This window comes from Lampris incognitus, chromosome 3 (assembly GCF_029633865.1).
Source record: "Lampris incognitus isolate fLamInc1 chromosome 3, fLamInc1.hap2, whole genome shotgun sequence".
NCBI classification, from domain to species: Eukaryota; Metazoa; Chordata; class Actinopteri; order Lampriformes; family Lampridae; genus Lampris; species Lampris incognitus.
Window position 1 is genome coordinate 104,837,181 of NC_079213.1, and position 20,565 is coordinate 104,857,745.

The 20,565-nt window shown below is 42.8% G+C and overlaps 1 protein-coding gene across 3 annotated transcripts in view; it reads right to left on the reverse strand.

Annotated features, from left to right (window-relative positions):
* Positions 1–4,504: 4,504 nt before the first annotated feature.
* Positions 4,505–20,565, reverse strand: part of si:ch211-247n2.1 (calcium-activated potassium channel subunit beta-2) — a 50,209-nt gene continuing 34,148 nt past the window's right edge. For all 3 annotated transcript variants that reach the window (XM_056276317.1, XM_056276318.1, XM_056276319.1), the window contains exons 2-5: positions 10,900–11,022; positions 10,530–10,700; positions 9,072–9,267; positions 4,505–6,119 (exon numbers count right to left, since the gene is read on the reverse strand). In XM_056276317.1, the coding sequence (XP_056132292.1) occupies positions 5,835–6,119; positions 9,072–9,267; positions 10,530–10,700; positions 10,900–11,022 (775 nt within the window). In that variant the 3' untranslated portion in view covers positions 4,505–5,834. The remainder of the gene's footprint in view (positions 6,120–9,071; positions 9,268–10,529; positions 10,701–10,899; positions 11,023–20,565) is intronic.

Here is a 20,565-nt window from a genome sequence, read left to right on the forward strand (position 1 = left end):
GGTCAACACATCGTCCAGCATGGCTAGGGCCACAGCAAAATCAGGGCCATGGACCAGGAATTCGTCCAGGTAGACCTGACAAGACTGCACAGGGACACCCTGTAGCACTCGCTCCATCAGCCAGTCAAATGTAGCCGGGGCATTGCAGAAACCAAACAGCATAGTGATGAACTGCCAGAGCCCCGTTTCCATGGTGAATGCCATCTTTGGACATGCCCCAGGGGTCAGCGCAACTTGCCAGTAGCCTCCTCAGATCCAGGGACGAGAACCAGCTGGAGCCTGAAATGCTGTCTAAAGCTTCATCCACGCGTGGCAGTGAGTAGGAGTCCTTCACTGTGACCTCGTTTGGGTGCCGAAAGTGTGCAGGTGCGTGAGTATGTGTCCTGGTTGCTGCAATAGTGCCTCCTCTGGTCGGTTGGGGCGCCTGTTCGGAGGGGGGGGGAACTGGGGAGAATAGCGTGATCCTCCCATGTGGTAAGTCCCCCTGGTGAAACTCCTCACTGTCAGGTGAAAAAAAGCAACTGGCGACTCCAGGTGTGGGAGGAGGCATGTGATAGTCTGCAGCCCTCCCCGGATCAGCAGAGGGGGTGGAGCCAGGACGGCTCGGAAGAGCGGGGTAATTGGCTGGATACAATTGGGGAGAAAAAAGGGAGGGAAAAATGTATCCCCAGTTGTTCTGTAGTTGCCCACCTTTCCGCTGAAGGGAGACAGGGCTTGAAGATGTAATAATAAACTATTGTGACCACCAGATGGTGCCAAAGCTCCCCACCAAACCTGAAGAAAGGTAACCGCTCAGATTTTCCCGTAAAGATCTGTCAGCATTCTTCATTGCTCTGCGGGGACGTGCCGCCGATATTCGTGGAATTGTTATTGAAACACGATGATTCGGCAGCTGTCATGCCCCGATCTTTCCTTCTTCTTCTTCTTCTTTTGTTTTTTGTTTTTTTAAACAGAAGCATCACTAAACCCTAAAAAATACAATACATTTGACAAGCCTTCATTCTGCTGACAAAAATGTCGGAACAGTGCAGCAGCAGCAGAGAGTCAAAAGTGGTTGGCAAGATTGAAATATTTAATGTGCAGAGAGGACAAGGTTTCCTTTCAAGCTCGATCAATAGGATGAACAATCTCGCAAAGACAGGATCGCTTTAAATGGAGTCTGCACCCAGAGACTTGCACTTCCTCTCTCCTGCAAACAGCTCATGCCGGCCTTCCAGGCAAATAGCCGGCCATTATTCTCTGAATGAGCGGAGAACAACAAAAAGGACATAAAAGAAAGAAAATGACACGAATGTGGCTCCATTTTCCAGCAGCTGCAGACGTCAAGGAAGTGATTATGGTAACTGCGCGTGTGTCCGTTGGGTCTGGGTTTGTTTGTGTGCGTGTTGTGTGAGATGTCTGTGTGTACTTATGTGAGTATGTATTTATAACTTGTGAATAACAGTGGAGGTGTGCTGGACAGCTTTGTCGTTTTGATGGCGGTCTGTTCCATTTTCAGCTTTCAGCAGCGTCATTAGCCTGCTCATCACATGTGAATGCACATGTGCTCACATTCATGTAAGTGCACGTTTGGCCACATTCATGTGAGTGCACATGTGCTCACATTCATGTGAGTGCACGTGTTCTCACATTCATGTGAGTGCACGTTTGGCCACATTCATGTGAGTGCACATGTGCTCACATTCATGTAAGTGCACGTTTGGCCACATTCATGTGAGTGCACGTGTGCTCACATTCATGTGAGTGCACGTGTGGTCACATTCATGTGAGTGCACGTGTTCTCACATTCATGTGAGTCGGATGTGGTCAGATTCCTGTGTGTGCACATGTGGACACATTCATGTGCGTGCATGTTTGGCCACATTCATGTGCAAGCACATGTGCTCACATTCATGTGTGCACGTTTGGCCACATTCATGTGAGTGCACGTGTGCTCACATTCATGTGAGTGCACGTGTGGCCACATTCATGTGTGTGCACGTTTGGTCACATTCATGTGAGTGCACATGTGGCCACATTCATGTGAGTGCACGTGTGGCCACATTCATGTGTGTGCACGTTTGGTCACATTCATGTGAGTGCACATGTGGTCACATTCATGTGAGTCGTATGTGGTCAGATTCCTGTGCGTGCACATGTGGACACATTCATGTGCGTGCATGTTTGACCACATTCATGTGCGTGCACATGTGCTCACATTCATGTAAGTACACGTTTGGCCACATTCATGTGATTGCACATGTGCTCACATTCACGTGAGTGCACATTTGGCCACATTCATGTGAGTGCACGTTTGCTCACATTCATGTGAGTGCACGTTTGGTCACATTCATGTGAGTGCACGTGTGCTCACATTCATGTGAGTGCACGTTTGGTCACATTCATGTGCATGCATGTGTGGTCACATTCATGTGAGTGCACGTTTGGCCACATTCATGTGATTGCACATGTGCTCACATTCACGTGAGTGCACGTTTGGCCACATTCATGTGAGTGCACGTTTGGTCACATTCATGTGCGTGCACGTTTGGTCACATTCATGTGCGTGCACGTTTGGTCACATTCATGTGCGTGCATGTGTGGCCACATTCATGTGCGTGCACAACAGTGGTCAAGTTCATGAGAGTGCACATGTGCTCACATCCATGTGAGTGCACGTGTGGTCATACTCATATTTTAAAAATATTTCACTCTTTGATTCTTATTGAACAAGATCTGTTTTTACAAGCTTATAGGTACTCTCAGTAAAGCTGGGTTTTATCATAGCAAGCTGGGGGTCTTGAAAAGAGTTAATTCATTTTATTCCGTGCTCTGGTGTGTGTTTGGCTTCATAAGTAAACTGTGTGTCGTCTTATTTGAATCATTTTCCTCTCCGGATGCCAACTTCTAAGTTCGCAGTAGCTGCACCACGTTGGCGCCTGCAGGAAATATTATGAGTTATATTTAAGTTCTTTCCACCAACCACCTCTTGGTCTTGCATCACTCGGCTCCAGCATGCCAGTCAGCTGAAAAGAGAGAGAAAGGGTCCTCCACTATGCCGGAGCCCAGTGGAAAGATTTGTGCTGAAGTAATGGGACAGACATTCCTCTCTCCCTGCCGTCTCTCTCTCTCTACTACTTCAGTTCTACTGCAACGTCTCTCTAACATTCAGTATCACTTATTCGTGTGTTTGTTTTCTTCAACGTGGACACGCTTTCATTTTTACTGTTCTTCCGCTCAATTTCTTTTGGCACTCGACGGGTCCTACATGGTTTAACTATGTGAATGCCTCTCAGATTTTTAAAATATTCATTATTAAGAATGTAATTATGCTTCTTCAACAAATGTTTGATTTAGGCCTCTTTATAAGTAGCAATATATTTTTGGTACTACTTTTTGAGATATTCAGCTGTTCTGTATGGAAAATGTCTCAGCAGAAATGAATGGCATGGTATTTGGTACAGACACAGTGACTTACACTGAAGTTAGATTTCAGCAGGTATAAGCACACGTTTGTTTTTTTCTCCAGATAATCTTATATTTATGAGTTAGCCAAGTACAGTTTTACAGATAGTCCCACAATAAACTGACTTTTTCTTTTTTTGCAGATAACATGAGAAATCAATAACTAGATGATCCATATGATCTGGACCAGCTCCAGAACTAAAACCAACAGCAATTTCAGGATTATATCCCTCACATCCATGTCTTATAGGGTTAGGGTTAAATTTTGCCTCCATGTTGTTCAGGAACACACATGGAAAATGACAATGAATCGAGTTTCAGGGAAAAGTCCAAACAAAGTCAAAAGGTTTTCAGCCCTTTCCCTGTTTTTTACAACCTGAGTCTCATTTTTGTGGTTTTTGCCATCATACATACTGGTTATAATTGGGGCTTCACGGTGAAGGGGGTAACTCACCTCAACCACCACCAATGTGCAGCACCCACCTGGGTGATGCACGGCAGCCATTTTGCACCAGAATGCTCACCACACATCAGCTTAAGGTGGAGAGGGAGGAATCACTGAGCCAATTACATGGGGGGATGATTAGGTGGCCAGGTGGAGAGAGCCAGGTTGGGAATTTTCCAGGACACTGGAGAACCCCTACTCTTTGCAATAAGTGCCATGGGATCTGTAATGACCACAGTGTCAGGACCTCGTTTCAATGTCTCATTCGAAGGACGGCATCTCCTACAGCACAGTGTCCCCGTCACTGCACTAGTATTTTATTTATTAGGATCAGAGGGAAGACTGTCCCCTGCTGGCTCACCAACATCACTTCTAGTAGCAATTCATTTTCCCGGGATGTCTCCCATCCAAGTACTAGCCAAGCCCACACCTACTTAGGTAAATGTTGGAATGGCTGCTGGCTATAGGTAATGTTATTCAACACGCAGCAACTTCCAGTAACATCGGTACATCAATTAATTAACATAAACACTAAATAATATTATACGCGTTAATTGGCATTATATTTTTCATTTATTTTTTCATAATTAATCGAAATTAATGTGTTATTTTGACAGTTCTAGTGGGAATATCATTATACTGCCATCATTGTGGACATTTGGTCACAGGACCACCACTGGAGCTTTATGACGGCATCTTATGGTGCCATGGAATATGATCTTTAAGACTTTCCTTTGAAAAAAACTAGTATCTCAGATTATTCCCCATTACCAATGACTTACGTATGACTTTTCTATTGGGCTGGTCAGTCATGCAAGTTGAGCCAGGAAGTAACTCAGCAATGTGATCAACCATGAATGACATGACATTGGACAATGTAACAGCTTTTAACTTTCACCTGTTTTCACTTCCAAATATGGGATTCAGCCTGGGTTTATTGAAACATGTCTGACACCCATATTCCATGACACCATAAGACGCCATTGTAAAACTGAATCCAGCAACGGTCCTGTGTCCAGAATTTCCAAAATGGTTCTGGTGAATAAAATAATAACACAACCAATATGCATGATGGCAGAAACTACCAAAATAAGACGGATGTTTTTAAACGACCGAATTATCCTTTAAAGTCAGCAGAAATTAGAATTTGACAGTTATCTCCCCCCCAAAAAATTAGCAAGCGTGCTGTTAATCCTTGGTCACAAATGCACTGAAACATCATATCTTGTGATTACAACTGTTGTTTTATCCACTTTAGTGTCAAGACTAAGTCCTGTATAACAGCATTTAGTTGACTGGGAATTGAGTTTATGCCCAGAAGCCTTCACATGTTTTTTTGCCGTCAGAGCCAAGACGCTTCAAAACATTAAACAAAGGCACTGTAAATACAGTCTCAGATGCATTAAAACCAAATCTGCTCTCTGTACGGTATGGTGTATGGTGCTCTAGATACACATTAGCAAAAAGACCTAAACGTGAGCAGTTGATGTCCCTTTTCCCCCCCCGAAGCTTCAGTAATGCATTCTGTCTTCCAGCTGGTAACTCACAACATGTGTGTAGTGTCACATTTACACAAAAGGCTTGAAAAAAAATTACTTTCACGCAGAAATGACAAAGCCGCAGTTCTGTAGGTTCCTCTATGGTTTGATATTATTGCTTTATCCTGCCAACCAACAGTCAACGAGTCAGTCGTTACCAGACATTCAAAACCTGAGTTTCCATTCCTTTATCTGGCACTGCCTTTTAACAGACAGTGTTCCATCAAAAATCTTTACTTCTTTTTCCTATCGTGATATTAACAGTGCTTTTATATTGTCGTCTAGACGTAGGTTTGGAGTTCAAGGGTCCAGCTCATCGCAGGCACCGGTTGTACCACGCCTCAGGAACGATATCGTTGTCGCTGTTATCCTTGAGAAGACAACCGCCCATTTGACCTTCCAGCCGCTCACCTTTTGATGCGACTCAGTTGCTCACACATGATTGACAGGTACTGGGTCAGCTTCACTAGGGCAATGATGACCATGCCACCAATCAAGGTACAGGTGGGCCAGAACAGGGAATGGAAAACGGCAACCCGGCCATAGATCTGGGTCAAGATGGCGGTGTCCATCTGGTCTGTGGGATCCACAAAGCATGTCACCGTTCCCTGAGATCTGAGGCGCTCGGATATGTTCTGAACCATGGTGTGTGTGCTTGCGTAGTCCTTGTGGCACTTGGGAATGTAGAAGCACTGAGGAAATAGAAGGAGAGGGAAACGTTAAAGGAAGGCTGCACTCAAAAACAACACAAGGCTCAGTAACTAGAGCACCATTATAGACGATTGTGAGCTGCTTGCCCAAACTTACTCCATGTACATTGAATAAAAATTGTTCTCTGTTAGCACCACCTAGGGATAACGCGTCAAATGACATCACATACTTGGGAAGTAAAAAACTAAGAGATTACTGGAGAGAGTGTATGGGTGTATTAGAAGCGTTGTGGCTGTAGCGGTTTGCCAACATGGTTGTGTCCTCACACAATGCATGCAGGTACATGCAATAACTACGGCAAAGGCTCCCTGAACAAGAAAAGACTGTTTCTCTGTAAATATGAGTTACACCGAAGTGGTTGAAGTTTGAAAATATGGACCATCGGCACTTCCTGGTTGTGCACAGTGTCAGTGGTGAAATGTCCCTTTAACAGAGTGTGTGTAGTCTACTACAGTTACAGATACCATCTTAGTTGCACTACAACAGCATTCTCTATGGCTCATCATCCAAAGTACTAAACAAACTCCAGCACATCCAGAACTCTGCTGCCCGCCTCCTCACCCACTCCCGTGACCAAATCAACCCTTTCCTCCAGAACCTCCTCTGGCTGTCCCACAACAGATCCAATTCAAAGTCCTTCTCCTCACTCACAAAGCCCTCCATAACTAGGCCCCCTCCTACCTCACTGACCTGCTCCACTACCATACTCCTTCCTGCAGCCTTCGCTCCTCTGATGTCAACCTCCTCTCTCTACCACAAAGGATCAAGCACTGGACCTCCTGTCTCCACCACACAGGACTAAGCACCAGATCTGGGGTGACAGTGCCTTCTCCATAACTGCCCCCTCCCTTTGGAACCTCCTCCCCAAACACATCAGAGACTGCACCGATCTGTCCACATTCACGTCACTAATCAAAACTCACCTCTTCAGAATTATTTTTAATGTATGATTATTGTTGTGTATAACATGTTTTTGGTGTGTTGCTTTTATGTTTATTTTATCTTATGTAAAGCATCTTTGTGTACCTTGAAAAGAGCTATACAAATAAAATACATTATTATTATTATTATTATTAGTTTGTATAAAGAGAGCAAGTTGTGGAACTGCAACGATGATGTTTTTATTTATCTGTTAAGAGAATCCCAAATCAGGAAATCAGTATTATAACATGTTAAAAAATTCTTCAGGCCAATATTATGTGCCTGAAATATTTGGGTACCACTTATCTGTTACTTAACTTGTGTTTTTTTCCCCTGAGCCATCAGAAAGTAATGTTGTGTGGACAATTAAAATCAAACAAAAATAATCATTGCTATGGTTGTAAATGAGTCATTAGTCCCGTTTGCTTAACAGTGAACTACCTGTGTTCTTTTTAGCTCAAATGCTAACTTTAGCCCAGAGCTAGCTAGCTAGCATTACCTATCTACATTGCAGGATTCATAAGAGAACTTAACCAAAGTTGAAGACTGAAGAGAAGAGAAAGAAGAGAGCTATTTTATTACTCCAAAGGGAACATCATATATGGTGGCCCGTTTGAGGCAGAAAAACAAAGTACACTAATAGATTACACAAATATACTAATAAATTACACTTATAATTAAAGTTAAAGTCCATCCATCCGTTCATCCATTATCCAAACCGCTTATCCTGATCTCAGGGTCGCGGGGATGCTGGAGCCTATCCCAGCAGTCTTTGGGCGGAAGGCAGGGAGACACCCTGGACAGGCCGCCAGGCCATCACAGGGTCCACCCACACCCACACCCACACACACACACACACTTGTTTCACTATCCTTATGAGGACCCCTCATTGATTAAATTCATTTCCTAGCCTTAACCCTAACCTTAACCACGCAAACTACATGCCTAACCCTAACCCTTACCTTAACCTTACCCTAATTCTAACCTTAACCCTAAAACCAAGTCCTAAACCTAAAATAGACCCTTTTACTTGTGAAGACCTCTAAAATGTCCACACAAGGTAGGTGGTTTCTGGTTTTTCTATCCTAACGAGAACATTTGGTCCACATTAGGATAGTTAAACATGTACACACACACACACACACACACACACACACACACACACACACACACACACACACACACACACACACACACATATTCAAACATAGGGACAATTGCAGGCCGGAGTCATCGCTTGGGAGTGTAGTGACCTAAAACAAATGGCCGCTTCATTTGCTAGTGCAAGCTACCAAATAAAACTAAACTACTGATATATTAATACTAATATACTGATTAATATACTTTACTCATGCTATTATACTTTACTACTAATACTAATAGTAATGCCACTAATACTATTATATTGTACGGTTATACGATCATGCTTTGTGTGTGGTAGTACCTATGTAACTGTGTCTAACTGTACATATATATATCCATCCGTCCGTCCAGCCGTTATCCAAGCCGCTTATCCAAATTTGGGTCACAGGATGATGGAGCCTATCCCAGCAGTCATTGGGCAGCAGGCGGGGAGACACCCTGGACAGGCCCGCCAGGCCATGACAGCGTCGACACATTCACACCTAGGGACAACTTACTACGGCCAATTCACTTGACCTACATTTCTTTGGACTGTGGGAGGAAACCAGATCACCCGGAGGAAACCAACGCAGACACAGGGAGAACATGCAAACTCCACACAGAGGATGACCTGGGGTGACCCCCAAGGTTGGACAACCCTGGGGTTCAAACCCAGGACCTTCTTGTTGTGAGGCAACTGTGCTAACCATTGATGTACAGGCTGTGGCAACAATTTTGCTCAAGTGGGACAGTAAAGAATCTATTATATTAATTACTAAAACTGTATAAAAATATCAAAAAACTGACAAGGATGTGTAGGATGTGCTAAGAGCAGTCGACATATCATCAGCATTAAATAAACCTTCTGGGTTTCCAGATGGGTTGTGTACCTCTGGGTTGCTCTCCTGTGTCTCCTCGTTGTGTGAAAGTCGCACAACCTTGCCTGAGGAGTTGAGGCTGACGTACACCTGCAGACAGGGGTAGCGGGAGCTCTTCCAGCACTCGGCTCCACAGCTGTATGAACAGTTCACATCCCACACGATGGAGGAGTTCAGGACTGTGCAGCTGGACTCCTCTGTCCATACGCTGGGAAGAAAGACAGGTTTGGCAATATGTGCAATATATGAAATAATCACATACTGCTGACTCTATCATCTGTTATCCCATTATCATGTTTACTACCTTTTACTTTACTTGTTTATCTAATTACTATCTACCTATTTTTCATGTCTTTATTTTGTTTTATGTGCATTTTACTCTGTACCTTGTATGTATTGTAGTTATCAGAGTTAATGTGTATATTTTAATGTTGTGGTCTTTTGGGAGGCCCTGCCTCCATCTGATAGCCTTTTATTATTCAACCAGTTCTGGTTATTTTATTTGTAAACAATGTTATCTTATAATTTCTTTGCTTTTTTCTCATCTTATTCGGTTTTTTTATCTTTTCATTTAAAAAAAATATATTTCTAGTTTTTCCCCTTATCCCACCCGATTAACCCAATGGCATATGGCCGGAACGCTTGTCGAATAACTCCCCTGGCTCACGTTTCCACAGGAAGGAGATAGGCGTAACACCAGCTTCCTTCAAACTCGTGTCGGCTGCTCTCGCTATTTTACACGCGGAAGCCTCGCATGGATCGCATCATCTTCAGGTTGCTTAGGGAGAATGCAGTTGTTTGGCTGCAGGTGCCCGGGTGGGCCAGAGGGGTCGCTGGAGAACGACGAGTCCCCGAACACTACGCCGATCTACACCGATCTACACCCAGTATCCCTCGGGTAAGGGTGGCCTAATGAATGCCTTACCCCCTGGACGCTCTGGCCGTGACCGGTTACGGCGAGTCTGGGATACGAACCTCCCAGCCACATGACGAGCGGACTGCAAGAACGGCGGTTTATTCCGCCCGGCCACCAGAGCCGCCCATCTTTTCATTTTTTAAATCTTTTTATTTCTTTTAAAAAAGGTGTTTTTATCTTATTCTATATTCCTTATTCAACGTCTTTTTGTGCCTTATGTAAAGAACTTTGAATTGCCTTTGTGTGTGAAATGTTCTGTACAAATAAACCTGCCTACCATCTGTCTGTTTGTCTATCTATCTATCTATCTATCTATCTATCTATCTATCTATCTATCTATCTATCTATCTATCTATCTATCTATCTATCATAACCCCTATAGTTTCAGTACAGGTGGAGCGAGACAGGGCCACGGTGAGGAGGAAACAGCTACAATAGATCGATAGATCGATAGATCGATAGATATACAGTGAATATATCTTACAAATGTGTTATATTACTAGATATATATGGAGATATATATCGTTCTCTTGCCAGTCATGGACTCTGATTACCTGTCAGAGTAGGAGCGCAGGATGGTGATTCCCAGAACGAAGTACATCATAACAGAGAAGAGGACCATGCTGAGGCCCAGCAGAATGGCTCGGTCCTCCCCGGCCCTCAGAGCCGTCACTGTCTTCCTCTTATCCAGAACCTCATATTCTCGAATCTTCTGATAGATGGATCTGAACAAAAAAATAGCTCTTTACAAACACCGCAACTAACATCTTGTGTTCTCATCTTTTTTTTTAAACTGCAATACATTCCCAAAAGATGCTATTGAGATGCTGTTTTGCTTCATTGGAGGACTTATTTGCCCCCCCCCCCAAAAAATGAAGCAAAATAGCAGTATAGTGACATAACACAAATTAACCACAACTGTACCTCCGGTCAACGCCACCTTGTGGCGTCTTACTTCCTGCCCACAGGAACATCCTCTCTGATGATTGCACGAAATGTAGCCCTCTGTTTCCGCCAGAGGTATTCACAAAAGCCTGCTGAGCCCACCTGCCAATGATGAAGTGAATGAAAAAATGCTCAGTCCTGTACAATGCACTCCATCGACAATGCTAACAGAAGCTAGCTAGATAGATAGATAGATAGATAGCAGTGCAAACAGCAGATCACTTTGGACAAACTCTAAAAACTTTTGTTTTCTTTGTCAGTTTTTCTGTATTTGCCTCCAAGCAAACCCATTCCATAAATGGTCTGAAATTATTTCTTTATGTTACAAGTACATATGAGTAAATATATTGAATATGAGGAAGGCAGACCACTCATTCCTCATTTATCTGTCATATGGTCTAATGACATAAACGATGCTGTTGTCCTTTGTGGTGTACCTTACCTGGCTGATGTCATTAGACACTTCATTTCCATGCAAGATTAGATGTGTAATTAGGTGAAGGGGACCAGACTGTCCTAATGAACACAACAAATATCCTGGGGACTCTCTGGACACTTTGTGCACTGATGCAACGTTGCTAATTGGGACCACCCAAGACGGGCACGCTACACTATGCACGATGCATTAGAACCTCTGATATGTAATTGCAGCTTGATTGCAGCAATACTGAAATACTGTGACCCCAGAGAGCTTGACTGATAGCTATTTGGAACTGCAGTAGTATAGCCTGATGGTAAGTGACAGTGACCTATATCTGGAAAGGCCAAAGGTTCAATCACTGTAATATCCATTTAGTCTTTGAGCAAGACAAGAAATTACAGCCTCCTTAATGTGGAATCTACATTCCACATTAATTACTATGCATGCATAAAACACATACATAACCAGAAGGACTTTCTTAGAAAAATTGAAAATCAGTTAAAAGAAACATTTTCCAACATGGATGTGGAACACAGATTATCAAGTTAAACTTAAAGCGTCCAAATATTTTTTTTTATTTTCGGTGAAACATGGGAAAAAGAGAAACACGATGACAATGCTGAGTGATAGCCAAACTGAAGAGGTAGCCTGTCTGGACGTGCATTCAGACGTACCATCATTACTTATGATTATTATGATTATTATTACTTTTGGGTTGTTATTTCCCAGACAAAAATTACCTCAGTTCACTGGCGAACTCTTTCAAAAGTTTTGAGAAAATTCAGTTGTTTAATGACATTATGACTTGTTTCAAGACTTAAAAAAAATTCTCCATGGAAAGAACACCCCCCCTACCAAAAAAAAAAAATCCAAAGGAAACAAAAAGCAACACAACCTGACCTGCTGTATTATTTTGCTCACGTTCTCATCAACCATCCGTAATTATCTTTTAATGGGAGTGTTTTGAATCTCTGTTACTCTAATTACATATTTCATTATAGGCATATTGTGGTCTACTGGGGTGGTGTATAATTATAATTATAATCATGGCTTTTTCAGGAGCCTCAAGAGATCCATCTGAGCATTGCCACTCCTTTCTGACCGGCCTGGTTGCACTGATATTCAATCAATAGCTTTAGTATCAAGTCATGAAATGGAAATAGTCTCACTTTCTACTTCTGTAAAGTGAAATTCTACCGGAAAACATTGATGAGAGTCTGTTTTACTAGGTTCAGTAGGTTGTCATTGGCCTTTAAGTACAAATGATGTTACAAAACTCAAGCTGCAAAGGCTACCATGTGCCCTGTCTACTTACATTACTTACACTGATACTGACCTTTAAATTACAATCCTGAAGATTGTCTCATTTTATCCCACTTGTTAACTTACACCAGTGGTGATATTTGGCAACTGCAGAGGCGTTTGAGCCTTCCACGTTCCAAACATCTGTTCAGAATGAAACTGTCGCAGGTGCTGTTAGGTCAGCACCTTTCACTTCTAAATAAAGACAAGTCCGACATAAATAAATCAAGTCATTAGTAGTACTATCAATGTCATTACGATGATAGAGAAAAATGAACGCGGTCACTAACAAATGCATTCAGGCGAGATCACTCTAAACCCTCCCTGATCGCCAACAAGTGGACCGCTGAGGCGGGATTTACCGTTTCCGGTGGAATATGTAAGCATTTCCGGTTCTGTTGCCTCGGTGGGCTAGCGGGAGAATAAACGGGTATAACGTTATTGCCTCGAACTCTATCCGACGCCAACGCTGGCTGACTCTGTTGTTTCAGACCGTTGGATTTGATATGGACTTCTGTGTTTGTGAAGGTGGGTGTAACGCCTCGATGATAAAATGTAGTAGCTCGCTAGCATTAATTAGCTTAGCATTTCGCCATTTGACGCTGGCTACGCCTCTGCTCAGCGCGTTGAAGCAGGGATACGGCGGCTGTGGGCAGTGAGAGAAATGGCGGCTTCGCAATGCAGATCCGCACTCGGTTTGTTAGCCCGTTTGCTAGTTAAGTATTTGAAAGTAGATAACGTTGATAACGCACGAGGAATTCGCCCCACATTATTTCTAATGTCTCAGTTTCACGTATTTAAATGACGAAATTACTGGCCAATGGGAACGAGAAATGCTATTCATTGTCACAGGCGAAAAAACATTGGAACCGGAAGTAGGCCCGGATCCCTGAAATGGCGTCAACGCTCAACACTAAGGTGGCCTGTTCCACTGTAATGTAAACTGGATTAAGAGTGAGGAGACTGTAAGGTATGCAGTGTTTGTTTATGTTTATATATAAGGCAATCCTCGGTCTATTGCCTTCCTACATGTGTGACTTAATTGCACTGAGAAGTGCTGGCCCTTACTCCTTTCGTTGTCTTGGCTATGTGTTGCTTTCTGTTCCATATGCCCGCACTGAATTGGGTAAAAGGGCTTGTGTTCATTCTGCACCTTTAACCTGGAATATGTTGCAGAATGACTGGGCATTTACAGAGTTAATCCCACTGAGCCGTTTTAAATCCAAATTGAGAGTACTTGAAGCTGATTTCACAACATGTGCTTGTTTTTTATAATCTGCTTGTATCTTACTTTTTTCTAAATTTTGTTTGTGTTTTCAAATGTGTAATTTTGCAACTGTGTGATTTTGTAACTGTGCTGCTTATCTTGGCCAGGTCTCCCTTGAAAAAGAGGTTTGTAATCTCAACGGGATCCTCCTGGTTAAATAAAGGTAAAATAAAATTAATTGAATTTAATTAGTTTAATTGGCATCCTGCGCATCATATTCTTCATACATTTTATAAGTCCATTATAATTCTGTTGATCCTCTTTCAATGTTGTATTCTGTAAATTGTGTAAACACAACGTCATTGCATGTTGTCCGCTTGGGAGAGAGATCCCTCCTCTGTTGCTCTCCCTGGGGTTTCTTCCTATTTTTTTCTCCCTGTTAAAGGTTTTTTTTAGGGAGTTGTTCCTCATCCGATGAGAGGATCTAAGAACAGGATGTTGTGTTGCTGTAAAGCCCACTGAGGCAAATTTGTAATTTGTGAAATTAGGCTATACAAATAAAATTGACTTGAATTTATTTGGCAGGTGATATTAAGGTGACATCAAAGAGGAACCAGTGAACTCAGCCAGCTATCTGCATGGACATACAGGTGTCGCCACCAAGCAGACGCAGCATACCTCAGAATTGTTTATAACCCAGGCTTAACACACCTCTTTCACCGGTCATCAATAAGAGCCCCGCTCGCCAAGTGTGAGATAAGAAGGTGAGGTGATTTCATTTTTGGATCGCGTTACGATATATATGTGCTGAACATGCCTACAGCCTAAAATACAACTTGGTGGTGGTTATGTTTGTGTATGTGTGTTATTTGTCTGCTTGCTGGCTGCATGCTTAAGATGTCTATATGTGAAAACGTGTGCTTGCATGTGCTTGTGAGTGTTTGTGTCACATGCATTTGTCAAAGGACAGATATCTTTGTGTGTAAACCAGTGGAAAAAGCTGCAGTGGCACGCGGACATGTAATAGTATATAGTGGCACATGCATGTCAGTTCACACATACGCACACAGTCCAAGACACGTTTCCTTTTACAGTTTAAGACCTTCTGGACAAGTGGGGGGGGAGGGAACATGCTCCCTTTCTGAAGCTGACAAGGTGAGGGTCAGCTGTCACTTAGAACAGTCATGGTAAACTAGAGTTAAACAACTGCTTGCCCCAGCCAGACATTAAGGCTGGTCAAAGACTGGCTCCAACTGTTCTTTTTGAATCCAGTTGGGAGGGAGCTATAAAACGATCATTCTTGCTTGTTATTTCTCTCCGGCCTATTCCAGAACCATACATCTGACTGTGTTTGCAGAAAAGATGAGATATCAGTTCCTTAATAGTTTAATTCATTGACGTTTTTGTATATGTCTTGCATAGTTCTAGAGCCCTACTAGATAGACAGATATATTCAGGCCAATAATATTCACGAGTTTATCTACAAACAACTCCTGCCTGTCCATCAATTGGTTTCCCTTTCTAATGTCTAATACTACATTTATATTGACTCATTTGGCAGATGCTTTTATCCAAAACAACTTCCAAGAGAGTCAGCCATTGGCAGATCATTTCAAGGGTGTCACCAGCAAGTGTCACAGAGTGCTGTACAGTAATATCATGGTAAATCAGGCTGATTCTTATCTTCTGCGATTCTGAATCGATTCACAAATTCCAAAAATCAATGTTTTAAAACTTTTTTTTCAGTCTTATTTAGCCTCCTCGCTGCTGGCAGTGCTGTCTTGCCGCGCACTTGTTCCAGCTTCTGGAAAACACAACAGTTACAATCAGTCGCTGCTAACGTTAGCTGTTGGTAGCCTTTCTAAAAATGGAGCAGCAACAAATTCAGCCAGTCCCATCATCATTGAAGGGAAACGTTTAGGCGGATTTTGGATTTTACAATCTCCCGGCGAAGAAGGAGCTTGACATGACTCATTCAGTATGCAAGATTTGCAAAACGAAAGTTAAGTATTTTGGGAACACTACAACCTCCAGCAACACTAACAAACAACCAACGCACACTGCACCACTTTACGAAATTCCCAGCCAGTTCTGAATGGGCAAAAAAAGAAAAAAAGAAGTAGATCCATCACCTGTTTCATTTCAAAAGACCTGCACCCTTACAGCATAGTCGACAATGAAGGCTTTAGATTTATGACCCAGACAATTGAGCCAAAGTACGACATACCACCGTGTCATTTTTTTTTTTTTACTGTGAAAGGTTAGGTTTGCCTTTGTGTGTTCACATTATTGCAGTCAATTAATGTAAATGTTTCAAATATAAAAACTACATAATCTTTAGTCTGCTTTCATGCCATAATTTGCCACACCACCTTTCTTAGCGCACAGCGGACTGGAGTAGATCCTGATATTAGCACCCCTATGTACCAAATCTGGACTCGATTTTGAATCGGGAATCCTATTGAATCAAAAATTGATTTTGAATTGAACTGTGACCCCAAGAATTGAAACCGAATCGAATTGTGAGATTCCAAAAGATTCCCACCCCTAATGGTAATATCAAAATTATCCAAACGGCTAATCCTGCTCTCGGGGTCGCGGGGATGCTGGAGCCTATCCCAGCAGCCATTGGGCGGCAGGCGAGGAGACACCCTGGGCAGGCCGCAGACCATATGAAATATTATTCGTAGTTCATCTGCAGTATAGTAGTCATATCAGTGCTATATGAAGTACTAGTAGTCGTGCATTTGTTGTATAGTAATCAATATTAACCACTAACGATACGTAATGTTTGCATCTTTAAAACTTGAGTCACTCCAAAAAGTTGGATTCAGGGGTGACTTTCTGCTGATTGCTGCTCCAGTAGCCCCGTTTTTACCTGAAGAAAATATGTCCAAATATTGGAAACTAAACAACAGACAGGAGTTGTCATGAATATTATGGCCTAGATATGTCTACGTTCAACTTCCAGTAGTTGAAAAAGGAGAAAGTGGAGCCCATGGGCAAAGACCACATGCACATGTCGCATATGTAGGAAGTCTAGAACACACTGGATTTAAGCTACACCTTATAATGCTGAGAAGGGAGTTTGTGTTTTCATAGACTGTGGGGTTAAGTACAGAAATGGGGGACATTATATGAGTAGATATGACACAACTGAGAACTTGTGGGAACCTCCTGGTGTGATGTGTGATGTATGATGTTGTAACAGCAGGTCATTTATACCTTTGTCCCATTCAAGGTCTGTCTTGGGCTTTCATGTGCAGTCTCACAACTCAGTTGTCTGAACAAGCCTTATTTCACCGGCTGAGTGGCTCGACTGTCAGTCAAAAAACTATCGGACATTTAAAAGCACAGCTCATAAATACTGAGTATAACCTGGTAACACATGCCGTTAATTTCAAGAGGGAAAACTTCAACCAAATAATTTGCACTTTAAATTACCGTCCTCATTCATTATGCAGAAATGTCCAAGTAATAATAGGAGTTTATTGGATGTAATTGTTCTATGATGAGTGGTAATTACTGAGTAATATATGAGTAAAATAGGGTCTTTTGGGCATCTGAGTGGCGTAGCGGTGTGTTCCGTCACCTACCAACATGGGAATCGCCGGTTCGAATCCCCATGTTACCTCCGGCTTGGTCGGGCGTCCCTACAGACACAATTGGCCGTGTCTGCGGGTGGGAAGCGGGATGTGGTTATGTGTCCTGGTCGCTGTACTAGCGCCTCCTCTGGCTGGTCGGGGCACCTGTTCGGGGGGGAGGGGGAACTGGGGGTAATAGTGTGATCCTCCCACGCGTTGCGTCCCTCTGGTGAAATTCCTCACTGTCAGGTGAAAAGAAGCGGCTGGCGACTCCACATGTATTGGAGGAGGCATGTGGTAGTCTGCAGCCCTCCCCGGATCAGCAGAGGCGGTGGAGCAGCAACCGGGACGGCCCGGAAGAGTGGGGTAATTTGCTGGATACAATTGGGGAGAGGATCCAAAAAAATAAAATGGGGTCTTTTCTACGTATATCTGGTTTGTTTCCTTGTTGTTATGATGTGCTGTTGAATATAATCTACGTCAAACTCTGTATGGGATAAATTCACACATCACATTGTACCAAACAATATTTTGAATCCTTTGTGTCACATTGATAAATAGTAATTACCTGTTAAATTTGAATATGGGGTGAATATTGAACATCCTGCTGAGTAACATGACCATAGTAAAGATAGAACCACATTCAGTATTCACCTTATATTCAAGTTTAGCAGATAATTACTATTTATCTCTGTGACACAAAGGGTTCGAAATAATTGTTTGGTAAAATGTGTAATATGAAACATGTACGTATATTTTCAGGTCAAATAAAGGACAATAAGCAGCGGTAGTCATTTTGTTTGGGGCTTTGTGGCGATGAGTTTGAAATGGGGCAGAGGACAATTTGGAGGCTTTCATTTTGTGTGGGCAGATCAAGAAGTGAGTGTTGTTAAAAAGCAGGTGTTGGTACTATTTAGGTGTGTGTGTGTGTGTGCACGCATGCACGCATGTGCAGTGTATGCCCTGTGTTCTTGTGTGTGTGCGTGCGTGCGTGTGTGTTTGGGGGGTATTTTACAGACACCTGTTCCATAGGATTAAACAGTGCTATGCTTGACATTTCGGCTTTTCTAAGGTACAATGTAGCTAGCAATTATTAGGAGAGGTTGCCAAGTGTTACCGACTGAACCAAAGTAAATGCCACACACACACACACACACACACACACCCCATTCTTCTAATTTCAGTGTTCATAAACACAGGAGTCGGGCCGGTCGTGTTGTTTTCCGCCTGAAGACTCGGCTCATACTCCTCAGTAAACAGCAGTGTTATCACAAATGTGTAGTATGGCAGTTGTTGGTTGACGTGTTGTGTATCTGTTATCTTTTTATTTGAATTAGTTTGTCTTGCGCTCTTTGATTCGTCGTTGCTATCCACATTGACAAGAGATGGAATTCAAGTAGAAGTGAACATGGCACCCTGAAGGAAAGCCAATCCAGCAGGAGTCAGATATCATTCAGCACTTTCTATTTGAATAGTTGTCAGTCTGTTTGTCGAGTACCGATATGGGACACACTTTGTGGCACATTTTCTACATTATGCAACGTGTTGTCTTATCTGTTTTTAATGTATGCCTTAATAAGAGATCATCAGCAGTGTTGAGCAAAAAAAGATATCTCTCCCGAACACTGCAGAAATCTGTGTCCCTAATCAGGAACAAAATATGGATGTGTGTATTTTTAGATGTTTCACTTTAAGCAGTGTAGATATACAGTGTTGAATTAGTGTAAGTCTTAACTGCAGTTAAGTGTTGGGTGCAGAATGTGAGTGAATTAGGTGATGCTCCAAGACACACAGTTACGAAAGGTGGGTCGGTAGAAACAGTCGGTAACATTTAGCCTCAGTCGCTAAAACCAAAGTAGTATCTGAACCCTTGATATTCATGACATACATGCACATACTTGTTGTTTTAACCTATTGTTAAAAGAATATGTCTTCTCTGTATTCTCTGAAATCTATTCTTTAAAAGAGGTGCACATGAAACCACTAAATCCTCAGATCTGGTTCTGATCTCTACTACTACTACTTCTACTTTTGGCTGCTCCCGTTAGGGGTCGCCATAGCGGATCATCCGTTTCCATCCCTTCCTGTCCTCTGCATCTTCCTCTGTCACACCAGCCACCTGCATGTCCTCCCTCACCACATCCATAAACCTCCTCTTTGGCCTTCCTCTTTTCCTCTTTCCTGGCAGCTCCATATTCAGCATCCTTCTCCCAATATACCCAGCATCTCTCCTCCACACTTCCAAACCATCTCAATCTTGCCTCTCTCGCTTTGTCTCCAAACCGTCCAACCTGAGCTCTGATTCTGATTTAAATATGTGAATCTAATATAACATATCATTCTTTATATGGTCTTCAGTGTGAATGCTCACTGTGGAGTATGGCACAGGGAGTGTATCATCAAATCCTGTACATTGATAAATGACAATTACCATCAGAAAATAAACCGAAGCACAAATTCAGCTGCACTGTATGTACCTCGATTAAGAGAAGATTGTCAAAACCAAATCTTATAGCAAAGAAAGTTGAATTGATTCATCTGGACACAATGTTTAGAGAGAAACATTTCATCGCTTATCTAAGTGGCCTCTTCCGTCTCAACTGACTGGAGGTATCCTCACCCTTATAAACAGTACAGTGGCATAGCGACCGAATCCAGCAATCGGTTTCATATGCAAAAAGGTGTGACCATTAACTAGAGTTGCGATGGCAATGTGTACCATTCAGAGGATTGGGGAATAGTTGCAATCACAGCATTGTAAGAGGGTGACAGATATACTGTTCCCCCCCCTCCCCCTCCGGTTCAGGGATGGTCGTTCCGTCTTCACATAGATGGCTTCTTTGACCCCCCGTTCAAACCAGCGTTCCTCCTTATCAAGGATGTGCACATCCTCATCCTTGAAAGAGGGGTCACTGCTTGTAGATGGGTGTAGACTGTCCTGGCCTGATGTGTTAGCTCTCCTGTGTTGTGCCATCCTCTTGGCCAGCATCTGTTTAGTTTCCCCGATGTACAAGTCACGGCAATCCTCCTGGCACTTAACAGCGTACACTATATTGCTCTGTTTGTGCTGGGGGACACGATCCTTGGGGTGGATAAACTTCTGGCGCAGCGTATTTTGTGGTTTGAAAGCA